Source organism: Phaseolus vulgaris, chromosome 2 (assembly GCF_000499845.2).
Source record: "Phaseolus vulgaris cultivar G19833 chromosome 2, P. vulgaris v2.0, whole genome shotgun sequence".
NCBI classification, from domain to species: domain Eukaryota; kingdom Viridiplantae; phylum Streptophyta; class Magnoliopsida; order Fabales; family Fabaceae; genus Phaseolus; species Phaseolus vulgaris.
The window spans coordinates 38,611,291-38,625,478 of record NC_023758.2 but is presented as its reverse complement, the minus strand read 5'-3'; the positions used below and the strand labels follow the sequence as shown (position 1 = coordinate 38,625,478).

The following is a 14,188-nucleotide window of genomic DNA, read 5'->3' as shown; positions in this document are numbered from 1 at the left end:
AAACTCTAAGTAATATTAACTTCAAATAACATTAGTCTACGGTAAAAACACAAATTCTCACAACGTTATTTGAAAAATAATTATGATTAACTCTAATGTAATAAAATAAATCTCAATTAAAAAAAGGTCAACCTTCCAATGCCCAAACCTTAATTAAGTAAATAACATCTTAATATCAATAAAGTGGACCAACAAAATTGGGTCAACAAGAGACTAGTCAAACTGAAAAAAAAATGAAAATATTTAAATTCTGACTTTTATTTAAATTGAATTGATTGAATTTGAAGGGATCAAATTATTTTTATAATTTTTTAAAAAGTTTCTCTTAAACAATATATTTTATTATAACATGTTTCAAATTTTGTTTAAAAGTCAAGTTAGTAAGCGTGGCACCCACCCTACACAACATGGATGCATGTTCCTGTAATTACAGAACAAGTTTTCTAGCATTTCTCATGTTACTTTAATTTTGTAGCCCCCAAATAACCAATAAACAAATCTTTTTTTATCTTTTTTATAATGTAAATTGCAGTCGTTGAGCATGTCAAAGGAAATCACAAGTAAAATTTGCCGAAACAGACTTTTTTTAAACGATACTTGCAGGTAAAATATGATTATTTTAATTAAACTCTTGTAGAGGTTACTGTGAGTATCATTATATTCAATATGTAAATATTTGTTATCTATCGTTAATGTTTTTATTTGATACTCTTTTAAAATAAATTAATCCTCAATCTGTAGTTATCTGGTATCTATTGCTATTTTTATTTCATATTTTTTTTAAATAGATTATCAAAATAAAGTTGTTGATAAAAAAATTAATAATAGAAGATTTATTTAAAAAATAAATTTATAAATTTATGTTTTTAATTATAGGAATGGAATTAAAGTTTTTTTTTTAAAATTATTTAACTTTATATTTTGTGATATAACATATTTTAAATTTTTTTGGAGAAAGAAAATTATTTGTATTAACATTTTATTACGTAATTTGATTTGTATCATACGTACTGCAAGTGCGAGGCACAATGCATAAAAAGAGATTCCTAACTATGGAATGAGTTCAATTTCTTATTGTTTAAGGAAAAAGTGGAATACTACACAAAGAAAGAATGTGGGAAAAGAGAGGCATTATATATTACAGGTCTTTCCTTCATGTGTGTTCAAGGAACAGGAGGAGCTCTGTAATATGCTGCCACAGTTGCTGGGAAGAACATTTGTCTCACTCCTTCAGCCTTAATAATCGGGAATATTATGCCTGATGCACTCTGCCATATCAGGAAAAAGAAATTGATTGAAACTCAAATTTTTTGCAGTGATGTTGTGAAGTGTTGTATATGTTGCTGAAGCAAAGAAGGAAAAAGGAAAAGTACTCACTGAAATCAATCTAGCTCCAATCCACATCCGTTTTGGAGAAGGAAATGGTATGATCAAGCGGCCAACACCATATATAGCGACCGCGAAGAAATGGAGAACCAAACTCAATGGACGAGGATTTAGACCAGAGAGTAGAGATATTGGTCCATTAGAGAAAACACCTCCAAGGCTCAAGTAATCAAAACATGCTTGCCGCATTTCCTTTCTAGCTGGATCAGGAGATGCACAAAACACTTTGTACAATGCCCCAGCTAGTGTGTTTATTGTGGATGCTACTGGCTGCAAACAGAAAGTTTTTGTGTATTTTGTTTGGTTTCAAAACTTTGAACTAAGCTTCAAGGTGGAGGCTAAATTTATGTTTATAAAACACTTACCTTGCGTAGGGTGTAGAATGATTCAAGGTATCTGCAAAGAGCAGAAGCATCATGCAGATTCCGAAGGGGTTTAAGTAGATCCCTTAGCACAACAATGTCAGATAAAGCCACAGTCATTCCTCCTCCTGTTAAAGGGTGACGCATATTGAAGGCATCTCCCATTAGAAGGGCCCCAGGTGTGGGTTGAGGTGAGGCTGGCATGCTTCTATTTGGCATGGTTCTTATGCTTCCTTTCTCAACAGCTGCTATAAAAGAACTATACAGCTCTTTAGGAACCTGAAACATACAATTTCTTCAATTAGCTTGAATTCGTTGGAATGTTCATCATTTGGAAAGACTTGACAGTTATTGGTACCTGAGGAGCTACCACAGTTTTCAAATAACTAGCCATTTCACCATTGCCTAGGGAAGGTAATTTTTGGCCTGGCACATCAACCAAACAGCGAATCTCAGTGCTACTGATAGGATAAAACAAAATGGGTGAAGGATCACCTAAGATCACGTGTCCATGATTTGCATATGGAAGATCACAACTCTCCAAGACCAGACCAACAAAATGAGAGGGTACTTCAACCTGCCAAAATAACCACATTATAAACTATCAATTTCGTGTGTCAAGTGTTACTTTTCTCTTAAGTAGTCTCCTAAATATTAGAAATCATGATGAGTAGTAGTTTCTTATACTATAAAATCTAAGACATTATCATATAACTGAAAAGAAACCTAAGACCCTTACCTTAGGATTGCAAAGAGAACGCCTCAAGTTGGAAAAACATCCATCACATACTATGGTGAGGGGAGCCTTTGCTGTGAACTCTTGTCCACTTTTGGTTTTGTACTGCACCCCGGTGATGGTTCCTTTTTCTTCAAGTAGAGATGTGACAGTTCCTTGTTCTAAATTGACACTGCAGAATATTAAGATGAGATTATAAGAGGGCTAAAACAAGGGATTCGAGTGCCAATGTTGAACTTGATATAGTAAATAAAACATCAGAAAAATGGTTAATTTTAATCAAAATGAAAAGAGTGTTAACAATGTGTACTTAGGAAGAGATGAGGCCTTTTCTCTCATTCTCTGTATGAAACGGCCATTATGAAAGCTTCTCCCAGAAACATCAGAGCTAAATTTTTCCAAGGGATAAGGGAGCTTGGTATTTTTGCCATCCTTATACAGAGCATACCCAAAGACTTGCTGAGCATCAATTTCACTTACACAATCTGCAAGTATTCAAAACGTCCATCTGTTAAAAGCCATGAATTTTACCAGCAGAATCAAGGGGCTTGTTAACTAAGATACATATTTCATGTGTTAATTGTCACACCATCATCCAATTATGTATTGTCATTGTAAGATACTTGACTTTACAGTTTCACTATGAAAATTAAACCCTTTTCAGGTTGCTTACCCTGAAGACCCAGCTCAATTAACTTCAAATATCCCCCAGGTTGTAGCAATTCACCCACGATCCTGTCAGGTTCACTCAAATCCCTTTCAATCACATGTACTCGGCGTCCATCCTACAATAAAAAAAAGCACAAAACAAGATCATTTGATCATTCTCCAAACAAGCAAATGCTTCATTCAAGCAAAGTTTAAGCAAAGTTTAAGAGGGTTCTCCAGAACTTCTATACCATATTTTCAAGTTATCAGAAAGAAACTACAACAGTGCAATGACATAGATAAATGACAAGGACCATTTAACGCAAAAGTGAATCTGGTCAAATGATCACATACGTACATTCTGAATGACTCTGGTCCAAATTCTACATCCATGTATATAGACTTTTCACATAAAATTTATGCTTTCTTTGTCTAGTTGCTGAGAAAATGAAAACAGAAAAAAGAATATGAACATTTTATCTGTAGAATAAATGCTCTATAGAGTGCTTATAAGTGTAGCCAATAGCCGTATCTTCTAGACATGGTTTCACTTAAAATTCACTCTAGTTTTCTTTCATCATCTTGAAACTTGTTTTTACATGTTAGCATTATTTTTGTACTTGGAACCAATCTTCTTAAAAAGATCTATATATAACACAAGAGAAACCCTCATGCTGATGAAAAACAGAATGAAATATATATGTGCAGGAATAGAAGCCTTGTACCTTTCCAAGCGTGTAAGCAAGAGCAGCACCAGCAACGCCTGCACCCACAATGATGATTTCAGCACTTTCTGCAGCCTCGTGTGAGCATATTCCATTTTCTGATGATTTCTTCTCACACTCGTTACTTTTTACATGAACTAAACTTGAATCTGTGACCTTTTTTGCTCCAAAAATGTACACAAAATACAAAAATGCGAAACTAGAAACCATGATCCCTCCTAGAATATACTGATAATCCATCGTCTCTGAGAGATTGGTGAAACTGGGACAGCAAAAGATGGATTGAACAATTAGAATGGCAGTTGTGAATTAGAAACTCAGTTTTCTGGTTTCTTGGAACACCTCGTTGTTCCTGTTTTACGTGTAACTTATGAATTATAACAATTGCTACTATAAGGCACCATTTTATTTTATAGGGAAAAGTGGTTGTAGATACTTAAGTAATAAGTATAGCAAGTGTATTCCTTTACCTTTCTCTTTAGTTAATTTTGGCACTATATTTTCCTTTAAAATAAAGAAACCAAAGTTTGCTTCTAACCTACCTCATAATGCTTTTCCTTTTTAGTTTGTGTCTTTTTGTTTTACATTCATGTGGTTCAAATGGTTGGACGTTTGGGCATGATAGCATACCAACATGGAAAAATTTGGTCGACAAATGCTAATAAAATAATGGTAGAGAAAAAATCCTTCTAAAGTTTTGCATGCAAAAAAATACTTTTGCTTTTATATTTTCTTTATTAATTTACTTTCTATATTGTCATCTAATAATGAATTTTTTCAAATGTCGTTAAAAAACTTTAACTTCTTTTAAATAAATTTTAATATTCGAAGAGATTAGATGTTGAATAAAAAAAAACGAGTTTCATGCATAAGATTCATGCATGCTAATTCAATCATAAAAATAGAAAAATATGTCTTTTAACATATAAAAAAAAAGTCTTAATGAATATTTGATTTATTTAAAATTTCGTTTTTTAAGTAAAAATAACAAACCTGTTGAAAAAACTACCATAAAATATGTTCTTAGATTTGAGATGTAATTTATAAGATCAAGTCCTTATATTAATAATACTTTATTGTATTGAAAATAGTAAATAAAAAATAATATATATATATATATATAAATTTATTTGTCAAATTCGTTGGATATATTTGAACAAGTTAATTCATAAATATTTTGAAAAAATAAGTTAAAAGGTAAAAATAAACTTCTTTTGAAAGCTAAAACTTAGTTATGTATACATTTTTTTATCTATAAAAAATGAACAGATGTAAAAGAGCATTTTCTTTGAATTAAAAATAAAAATTTAGAAAAAATATATTAAGACTTTTTTTAATTAGTTAGTTTATATATAAATTAATCTCAATTTAAAAAATATTTTATTAAAGTTACTCTCTCTCTCTCTCTCTCTCTCTCTCTCTCTCTATATATATATATATATATATATATTTTATATAAAGTTGACATTGAACAGACACAATTCTAGGATCGTGGGTACATATAATTGCTTAGTTAATATAAGTAAAGCATTACCTAGCTCCAGTATTAAGAAACATTCTGAATATTCCAATTACACATATTAATTTATAAAAGGAATTTTTTATGCAGTCAAGGTCTTATCACATTATAACTGGTATTACTTCTAAAGAAAAGTTGTAAAACCGTATAAATATCTTAGTTAGTTTTTTAATAACCTATTACATCTATAATAAAAAATTAAATTAAAGATCTATTTAAAAAGTTAGACTTCTTATTGCACTTTTTTTCATACATACAAAATTGATGTTCGGATGTCTATATCTTAATAAATAAGTTAAGATTATTTATAAAGTAAATGTGGAATGTCCTACTGTATATATAAAAAATGTATGGTTATCAATTAAAGTCATTTGCAAATACCACAGTTTAAACAGCTGTGTTAATTATTTTGGAAATATAATATTATTGCATGCCATTTCATTTATATATTTAAAATATAGTCTCGTGTTATACGTGGGCAATGCAAAATTTATATTAGTCCTCTCGCATTTCACGAGTTGAATGCACGTGCTCACATGAAGTTTCGTATATATGTGTATGTATGAATGTATATATATATATATATATATATATATATATATATATATAATATTGGATTTTTTTTTAATTTGATTTTGACTTTTAGGTTAAGGAATTTAGTGGTTTAATACGTGAATTTAAGACATTTTCATATTCAAATTTAACAATAAGTTATATTTTTTTACCAATTACAAAGTTGAATAAAATAATACTTTATAAATATTAAAGGGCCAAAAGTAGTTGAACGATTTGTCAAATACTTGTATTATTTGATAATTAGAATATAATCTTTATAATATATATATATATATATATATATATAAGGTAATGTGTGGTTGAATATTAAAAAATAAATAAAATAAGACACTTTTATGTAATTATCATATGTTATTTTTATATGCTCTTAATTTATGTTAATTTTTTCTATAAATAGACTCCATAAAGATAAAACAAATAAGTCGAGTTTACCATTAATTCGGTATGATGGGGTGACATATTCAATCCCCCAACTTGTACCTTTCTTTCCTAGATTGTCAAGTCTAAATAGGATGGCTCATTAGTCCTTTACATTTTTTGTTTTTGTATTTTTATATTATGTGTAAAATATTAAAATTGATTTATTAAAATTAAAATAAAGAAGGTAATGTAAAGAACTATAATGTTTTTATTATGTTGTTTGAAGGATTAAAACATAAAACATATGTAATAAGATTGTTATTAAAAATTATGAACACTCACTGTAACAACAACTTTTCCTTAAAAAAAAAAAAAGAGAAACAGAGATCCCCCACGCACAGTTCCTCTTCTTCTTTTTCTTCTTATCTCCATTTCTTTCTCTCCATTTCTTTTCTCTCCCTCTCTCTTAATTTCTCTCCCAATCTTCATCTATTTTAGAATCTGATCATACCACGTTGTAGCTGGCGAGTTAAGGAACATTTCTACCCGATCAGATTTTCAAACAGAGTAAGTTCATTTTTACTCTAAATATTCTTTGTTATCTGTTTTTCCTTAGGATTTAGTCATCAATCTTGGTGGGGTCAGTTGAGAAGTTTAATCCTCTCAACTTATTCTACTATATACTCAAAATTGATGTTTAGATAATTTGCATTAGGCCCGTAAATCTTGAAGCTTATCCAAACGGTGGGAAATAAAATTCTAAAAGTTGCTTGGAAAGCAAGCAATTGAGGTAAGGGAAGCTAAATTTAATTTTTAATAGCACCCTAGGATAGAAGATCTGAATGCGGAAGGGACGTGGTCCCAATATTCAATTTCTCTTGCAAGGATGTTGTGTGTTTATTTATATTGGGTTGTTTGTTTATATATTATTTAAATTTGTGGAAATATTGGGTTTTGATGATTTAGTATTAAAGTGTATTTTTTTATGTCAAATAAACTTTTGAATATTGTGGATAAATTTTTGAATGATATTGTATGACGGAATGATATGAAATTGAATTCATACATTTGGGATAATGTATGGGTTGATGTTTGCTGTGTATTAAGTATTGATGCCTATGTGGTAACATAGATCTCCGAGCTTCACTGATGATGTAAGTCACATAGACTAAGATATCAGGTGGTGAGAAGCTGATGGGGGAGTTCATGCACACCGTGACATATGAGATGCACGGCTTGGGTTGTATTGAACTTACCCTGATCCTTTCTGTTGGATTCGCTGGTAATCTTTGGATCAGGTGTTAGTCTCTGGTAGGACTTACTTAATACGGGTCTTCCAGAAGACGTTGTTTGTTGAATATCTTGGATGTGTAGATCCATGTGAGATCTATGTGATTGTTTTAATGTTGGGATTTGAAGAAGATTGTATAATTTGAGAAATTGATAATGTAACTTGGTTTTCTCTTTTGATTTAATTGCGTATATTATAAAATTCTATTTTCACTAGCTTACCCTTGCTTTTCTTGTTGTGTTTGAACTGCGATGATTGTACTACGTACACGAGCAGATGATCTTACAGGTGTCTGAGGATCAGAAGAGTTTTAAGGCGTTGATTTTGAAACTTATATTGTAAATATTTGTATTTCCATATGTCCTAATCACGTATTAGGAATGTTTTGAAAAACTGTAAGCTTGTATAGAAATATGTAGAACCAGTATTGTAATAGTTATATGTAAATTATGGGGTGTTACACTCACAAATTAAGTTGTAATTAATGATTGTAATGAAATAATTTAAGGTGTGAAATAGATCCCATCAATGAAATGAATTAGATATATTAATTACCTAATTAAGATTTTAAAAGTGTTTACATGATTAAGTATGTATTTAATATATTTTAAAAATATTCTAAAATTTGGTGAGCAAATGGACTAACTTATTGGCTCGTTCTTTGAGATGATGCAGAACAATATTATTCTTTTCTGACAAGTGTCATAATTTAGTAATATTTCATGCTAAAAAAATAGGCAATTATGGACTTTAATTGTTAATAAATTTATAATTCAACCTTTAATTTAGGAATTTGAACCATTTTACATATTTTGAATTATGAGATGAATAAGAACGATTTATTTCCAAGTTTGTGCTAATTTTAGGAATCTAGGAAAGATGCAGACAAAGGACTAACAGAGGAATGGACAAGTTAAAGACAAGATGAAAAGACAAAGTCTAAGTATTGAAAACTTGTCCAAGAAAGATCGTTCTAGAGGAAAACCTATTCTCTAGAGCAAACTCTCACAAGACTCGCTTAGACTCGTTTAAGTGAGTTCACTCTAGTGAAATTGAATTTTTTCTCCTAAAACTTGCTTAAACAAGTAATATCTCGCTTAAGTGAGATGTCACTTAACCTACATCAAATTAGGTTAAATAGAAGGTGTGAGACAAAATCCTAGAGGACAGATGGGGGACAATCATATATAGAAAGAAATACCCTGGATCTTCTTTTCTTGCTTTTCATGCTTGTAAAGATCAATATGAGTGACTAAGTCTTCTCTTTGGCATTGAGAGTAATTTGTTCAAACTTTTATGTATTGAAGCAATATTTATTTATAATATTTTGTTCTTGATTGAGATTTGTGTAATTATTTTATTCTTAAAGTTTGAATCTTTATTCATGTTTTTTATCATTAGATTTGACTGGAAAATACTTCTAATTATTTGACCTAAACGATAATGCTTAACATATTTGAATGTTAGGAATAGATTTGAAATGTTAATTGTTTTATAACATTTGTTCGTAATGATAAGAAAGTTTTTATAAATATGCGAAGAATCGATATTTATGAGACAATCTTAATAATTTTGTATGTGAGGAATCGATATGAATGATTTTTACATGTGCATCAATGTCAATCAAGTTGGAATGTTATATGTTTTTATTCATTGAAAATACAGACGAATGAAAAAGATTAACCTCAATCCTAATTTTCTTAATTGAATAATCTAAATCATTTACTTTGTTTTTATTTAATTTATTAGATAAATTCATGATACCAACAACCTCTCAAACAAATTTTGCACATATTTTGATATTTAGTAAATATTATACTTGAGACTTTAGAATAGTTCTTTATAAGTTTAATATCCGTCTTAAGAACAAATTTCTGTTTCGATACACTTGTAGTAATTACTTTTGTTTGTCTAAAATGTTTTTATTTGTGATAAACTCATTGTATGTAAGTTAGTTGAGAATGGTAATGTCTATAAAGAGAAAGATTTTGGATTTTCCTTTGTTTTACTTTGATAATATATATTAAGCTTTGTTTGAGGTTGAGGAGTTGGATTTTGAATTTCTTTAGATACTCTTTGAAGCTTTGTCTGAAGTTGAAATGTATGGCAAGTGGCTCTTATTGGTGTAATTTTCTTTTCTAAATTTGTCACTTAGTTTTTGTTTGTTGTTTAAAGTTTGAGTATATGGCTATTCTCTCCTTTTCATTATTTTGTTTGATTTTTGAATATCTTGCTATACAGAAGATATCAAGATAAGAAATTTTATTCAAAATTAGGTCTCAAAGATTGTTTATGTTAAAATGAATTAACTAATTTTTTTATCCAATTTGGTATAAGAAACTGTGAAATAATATATATATATATATATTTAATTTAAATTATTTTTATCCAATTTGGTATAATTTTTTTAACACAATTAAAGTGTAAAATTGAACTACTTCAAATTATTTTAAAAATATTTAAACTACTTAAATTTTTAAAACTTTTAACCATTAATATTTTATTTTAAAACATATTTTTATAAGTTATAATTCAGTTTAATATAAGAAAGTTTATTTATCAGTGATTTTTTAAATATAAATTAGAAAATTTAATTTAGTCATCTTTCAAAAACAAACAAGTTTTTTAAAGCAATTCAATTTAAGTCATTACTAATTTAATTCAGTTAATATTTTTTTAATAATCCTACTTTTACTTCGTGCTAATTTTAAAACAAGAATGTGTAAATCCTATTGGGAGTGTGTTTTAACTCAATTTCTTCTTTGGTTTATGATAGCATCTGTGGAGACGCTATAAAAAAAATACTAAACTCCGTTAAATTTTGTAGGATAGGCTAATCTAAATCATTCTTATGAGAAACAAAAATTATTTCTTTTAAATTTCATTACTAATTATGAAAAATTTCCTTAAACAAAAGAGAATTGAAAATAAAAATTAAAACTGAAAACAAATAAAAAAAATAGGGAAAAATTCAATAAACAAATTCATCAATTCAAGATTCAACTAAACTACTGTGAAGTTATTATTGAGCAAGATGTAGAATTCATATACATTCATAACACCATAGAGTTATTTCAATAATCATATAACATTTATTCATGAATTGAAATTGCAATCACAATCAATAAAAATTGCAAATTCAACAATAGATTAAGAAATTGTTTAGGTGATCAATTAATAACCTAATATTTTTCAAATCAGATTAATCAATCAATTTGTTTAAGATCCAACTCAAAAAGCATTCGTAATCACAAAAACGAATTAAGAAGTGAACACAAAAGGATGAAGAAGCAAATCAAATGAAAGTAAATAAAAAAAATCAAATTGGAATTGGATCCCCTTGAATTGATGGTGAATTTATCCTTCAATCTCCATATCAACCCAAACTTGAAGAAGGTACAAAGAAAGAAAATGAGAGAGACAAGGAGAAAAAAGAAGAGTGTTGCACATGTTTAGATTTAGATCTTGATATGAAAATATAATTAACTTTTAGTTATGTAACTAACTTTCCCTCCTATTTTAATAATGAGATAAAGGCTACTAGAGGTCCTCGCTAATTTTAATTAAGGCCTGTCAAATCATGTTTTGAAGCATATGAAGCCCGATTTGCACATTATTTGAGTGAATTATGTTCAATTTAAGATAAGTAGGCACAAAGTGTGCAGGGCTTGCATCTTCATTTGCCATTTTGACCTAACAATACTCAGATTTTGTCTAAGCTTATTAAAAATGAAAATAAGGCAACTTCTTCCTGCACCTCTTCATTTTTCTTCCTTCACCCTACATTCTTCAAAAATACCAAAACTAACTTTTACAGTTTTAGGTGTTTTCAGAATAGTAGTTCCGTAAGCAAAAGATATTTTCAGAATAAAGAATCCAAAAGGCAAAAAATCATTCCAGAACATCTTTTATGGAACACATTTTTCTTTGATTTTTGGATTGATAAATCTGGAATTCATAAGACATGTTCCAGAAAAGATGTTCCGGAAATATTTTGGAAATAACAATCCAAAAGTCATTTTTTAAAGGGGGCAAAACAGTTTTATCTAAAAATGATTGGGTGCACGAATAAATTTTTAGAGGTGCAGGAAGAAGTTGCCTGAAAATAAATATATATTTGTCTACTTAAGATGAAAATGTGGGGTGAGTCATGTAGGCTGGTCCGTAGTCCGTTATTAAAAGGTGTGAGACAGACTCACTAATCTAGTCCGTTGACTTACTTAGGTTCGTCCCGCATACTCCACAGTCCATGTGGGTCAATATTGGGACGAGACGGGTTAGCCCGCTGGCCCGCATAAATAAAAAAATAATTATTTTATTTTTTCTAAAAAAAATATACCTCACTCAAACATTATTATTGTAGTGTGACATTTATTTTATTTTATTTAAAAAATAAATAAATTTAATATACTAAAAAAAATGTTTTATTTTAATCACCTAAAAAAGTTAATATTAAGAGTAACATTAGATTTAGTTTTAAGAAAAGTATTTTGTAACAAAACTTTGATAAGATACTTCCATACATTTATATACATATAGAGGGAAAATATATGCAAAAAAAATAATTTTTTTTTTTAATCAAGCCTTCTAACAATCCTCATATAGAATTTATTTATATTTCTCATCTTACTTGAATGAATTGAAACATGGATGAAATTTTAATTTTTTCAATAACAAATATATATTTTTTATAATTAATAAAATTTAATTTAAAAAAATATTTTTCTTACGCGGACTAACTCGTAGGTTTGCGGACTACTTTTTATATGGGATATACCAGTTAAATAAGCTTACACTCCTTACCAATCCAACCCGCATTGTCCCCCTATGTCTACTCCTTAGAGAGACATTTGAATCAACTCATGAACTATCCAACACCCATATGTCAAAGTGAGTAATGAGAAAAAAAAATAATAAAGAAGAGGTGTTTTCTTCCTTCAAAAGGTATTTTTTTTTTCTGTAATAATCCGATAATTTTTTGACTACACAATCTGAATTTAATTGAAATGTTTGTATACCTTTTAAATTAGATTAGATAATCTAGAACTTGTTATCGAATTCAGTAAAATAAATGTTATGAATTAATCGATCTATAATATAAATTTATATTTCAAATTATATAATTTGAATTATGTAATTTTCTTAAAAAAATATATTTACGTAATTCAAAAGCCAATTTATAATTTTTTTAAAATTGGTAGAATCCAAAAGTAATTTTTTCAAAAAAACATATTTCAAATTAAACAATTCAAAAAAGTTTTTTCTAGATGTAAAACATATTTTTATAAAAAAATACATTATCGATTACATAATTCAAAAATTCATTTTTAAAATTAAAAAATACTTATTAATTATGTAATCTAAAATATTTTTTTATTTTAAAATTTACTTTTTATAATTATATAAAAAAAATTCAGATTCGATAATAACTTTTGAAATATTAATCCAAAATATATTTAAAAAATAAAATAATATCACATTCAAATTAGTGATAAATTAGTGAAAATAAACTAAAATACAACTGAAAAACCAACCCTTTTTACCAATGCAATATCACTGTACCATAAACGACCTAAAGAATCACCAAAAAATCTTGAACAAACACAAATGGGGTGCTGGGATTCCTGAGGTTGTCCAGGGAAGAAAGAAGGAAGAAGGTGAAATGTGTGATTTTTTTTTTTTAATTTTGTTATTGAAGGGCAAAAATGTGTTTTCATATAAAGTATGGGGTGCCGCACAATAACTTATGGAATGACATGAAGAAGCAGCCTAAAGAAGATTAATAACCTGTTGATTTTAAACTGACCGAATATTAAAAAAAAGTCTCAGATATGCGTTATCAATTGTATTTGATTTCTCCAAAGCTATTTATTATTTAGAGTTAGTGTAAGTTGAGAGTAGTAAAATCTAAAATTACTATTGTGATATATAATACTTCTATCAAATAAATTTGAAGTGATTTGGTATGGGAAAATACATGCTTCTTAAGTTAGTTTTAAACAACATTTAATGATTTAATTCAGAGAAATTAGTGTGTAAAAATAACATTTATTTAATTTTAATGATTTAATAAAATTGTTTAAAGGTGTTCAGGTGAATTAACTTTTATGGACTTATTTAACCAATTTATAAGCTAGTTTTACCAACACAAAAATGTTTGGCAAATATTTCAGAAGTAGCCATTTTAAGAACGGTTTCTTACAACAAGGACCAAGAACACTAGAATTAGGTTGACAAGATTAACTCTTATACAAATCTTCCGAACTTTGGGTTGGACTCTCTCGGTCTCTTCTTGGGCTGGATACTCTGGGCTTCTCCTCACATTGGGTGCTCTAGGCTTCTCCTCAAGGTAGATGCTCTCGGCTTCTCTTTCGGCTAAGTGCTATCGGCTTCTCCTTCAGCTAGATGCTCTCGGCTTCTCCTTCAGCTAGGTGCTCTCGGCTTCTCTTTCGGCTAAGTGCTCTCGGCTTCTCCTTCAGCTAGATGCTCTCGGCTTCTCCTTCAGCTAGATGCTCTCGGCTTCTCCTTCAGCTAGATGCTCTCGGCTTCTCCTTCAGCTAGATGCTCTCGGCTTCTTCTCCTCAC

The 14,188-nt window shown here is 28.9% G+C and overlaps 1 protein-coding gene and 1 long non-coding RNA gene across 2 annotated transcripts; one reads left to right on the top strand and one right to left on the bottom strand.

Moving 5' to 3' along the window:
* Positions 1-1,047: 1,047 nt before the first annotated feature.
* LOC137811928 (squalene monooxygenase SE1-like) lies at positions 1,048-4,308 on the bottom strand. The gene is made up of 8 exons (XM_068613789.1): positions 3,858-4,308; positions 3,158-3,269; positions 2,795-2,969; positions 2,488-2,656; positions 2,107-2,325; positions 1,752-2,027; positions 1,378-1,656; positions 1,048-1,268 (listed from the first exon to the last, which is right to left on the bottom strand). Exons 1-8 carry the CDS (start codon positions 4,095-4,097, stop codon positions 1,164-1,166), a joined length of 1,575 nt encoding a protein of 524 aa, XP_068469890.1. The 5' UTR covers positions 4,098-4,308; the 3' UTR covers positions 1,048-1,163.
* A 2,432-nt stretch (positions 4,309-6,740) lies between these two features.
* Positions 6,741-8,040, top strand: LOC137809751 (uncharacterized). The gene is made up of 3 exons (XR_011080805.1): positions 6,741-6,879; positions 7,028-7,102; positions 7,880-8,040. It is a non-coding gene; the product is annotated as an uncharacterized lncRNA (long non-coding RNA).
* The last annotated feature ends 6,148 nt before the right edge of the window (positions 8,041-14,188 follow it).

Bases quoted from the DNA above. Each gene is read 5' to 3' on its own strand.
- LOC137811928 (XM_068613789.1), bottom strand. From the start codon at position 4,097: ATGGATTATCAGTATATTCTAGGAGGGATCATGGTTTCTAGTTTCGCA. The intron at 2,657-2,794 runs GTACACATTGTT...AATATTCTGCAG, and splicing joins AAGGCCTCATCTCTTCCTAA to TGTCAATTTAGAACAAGGAA. The intron at 1,657-1,751 runs GTAAGTGTTTTA...TTCTGTTTGCAG, and splicing joins CATTCTACACCCTACGCAAG to CCAGTAGCATCCACAATAAA.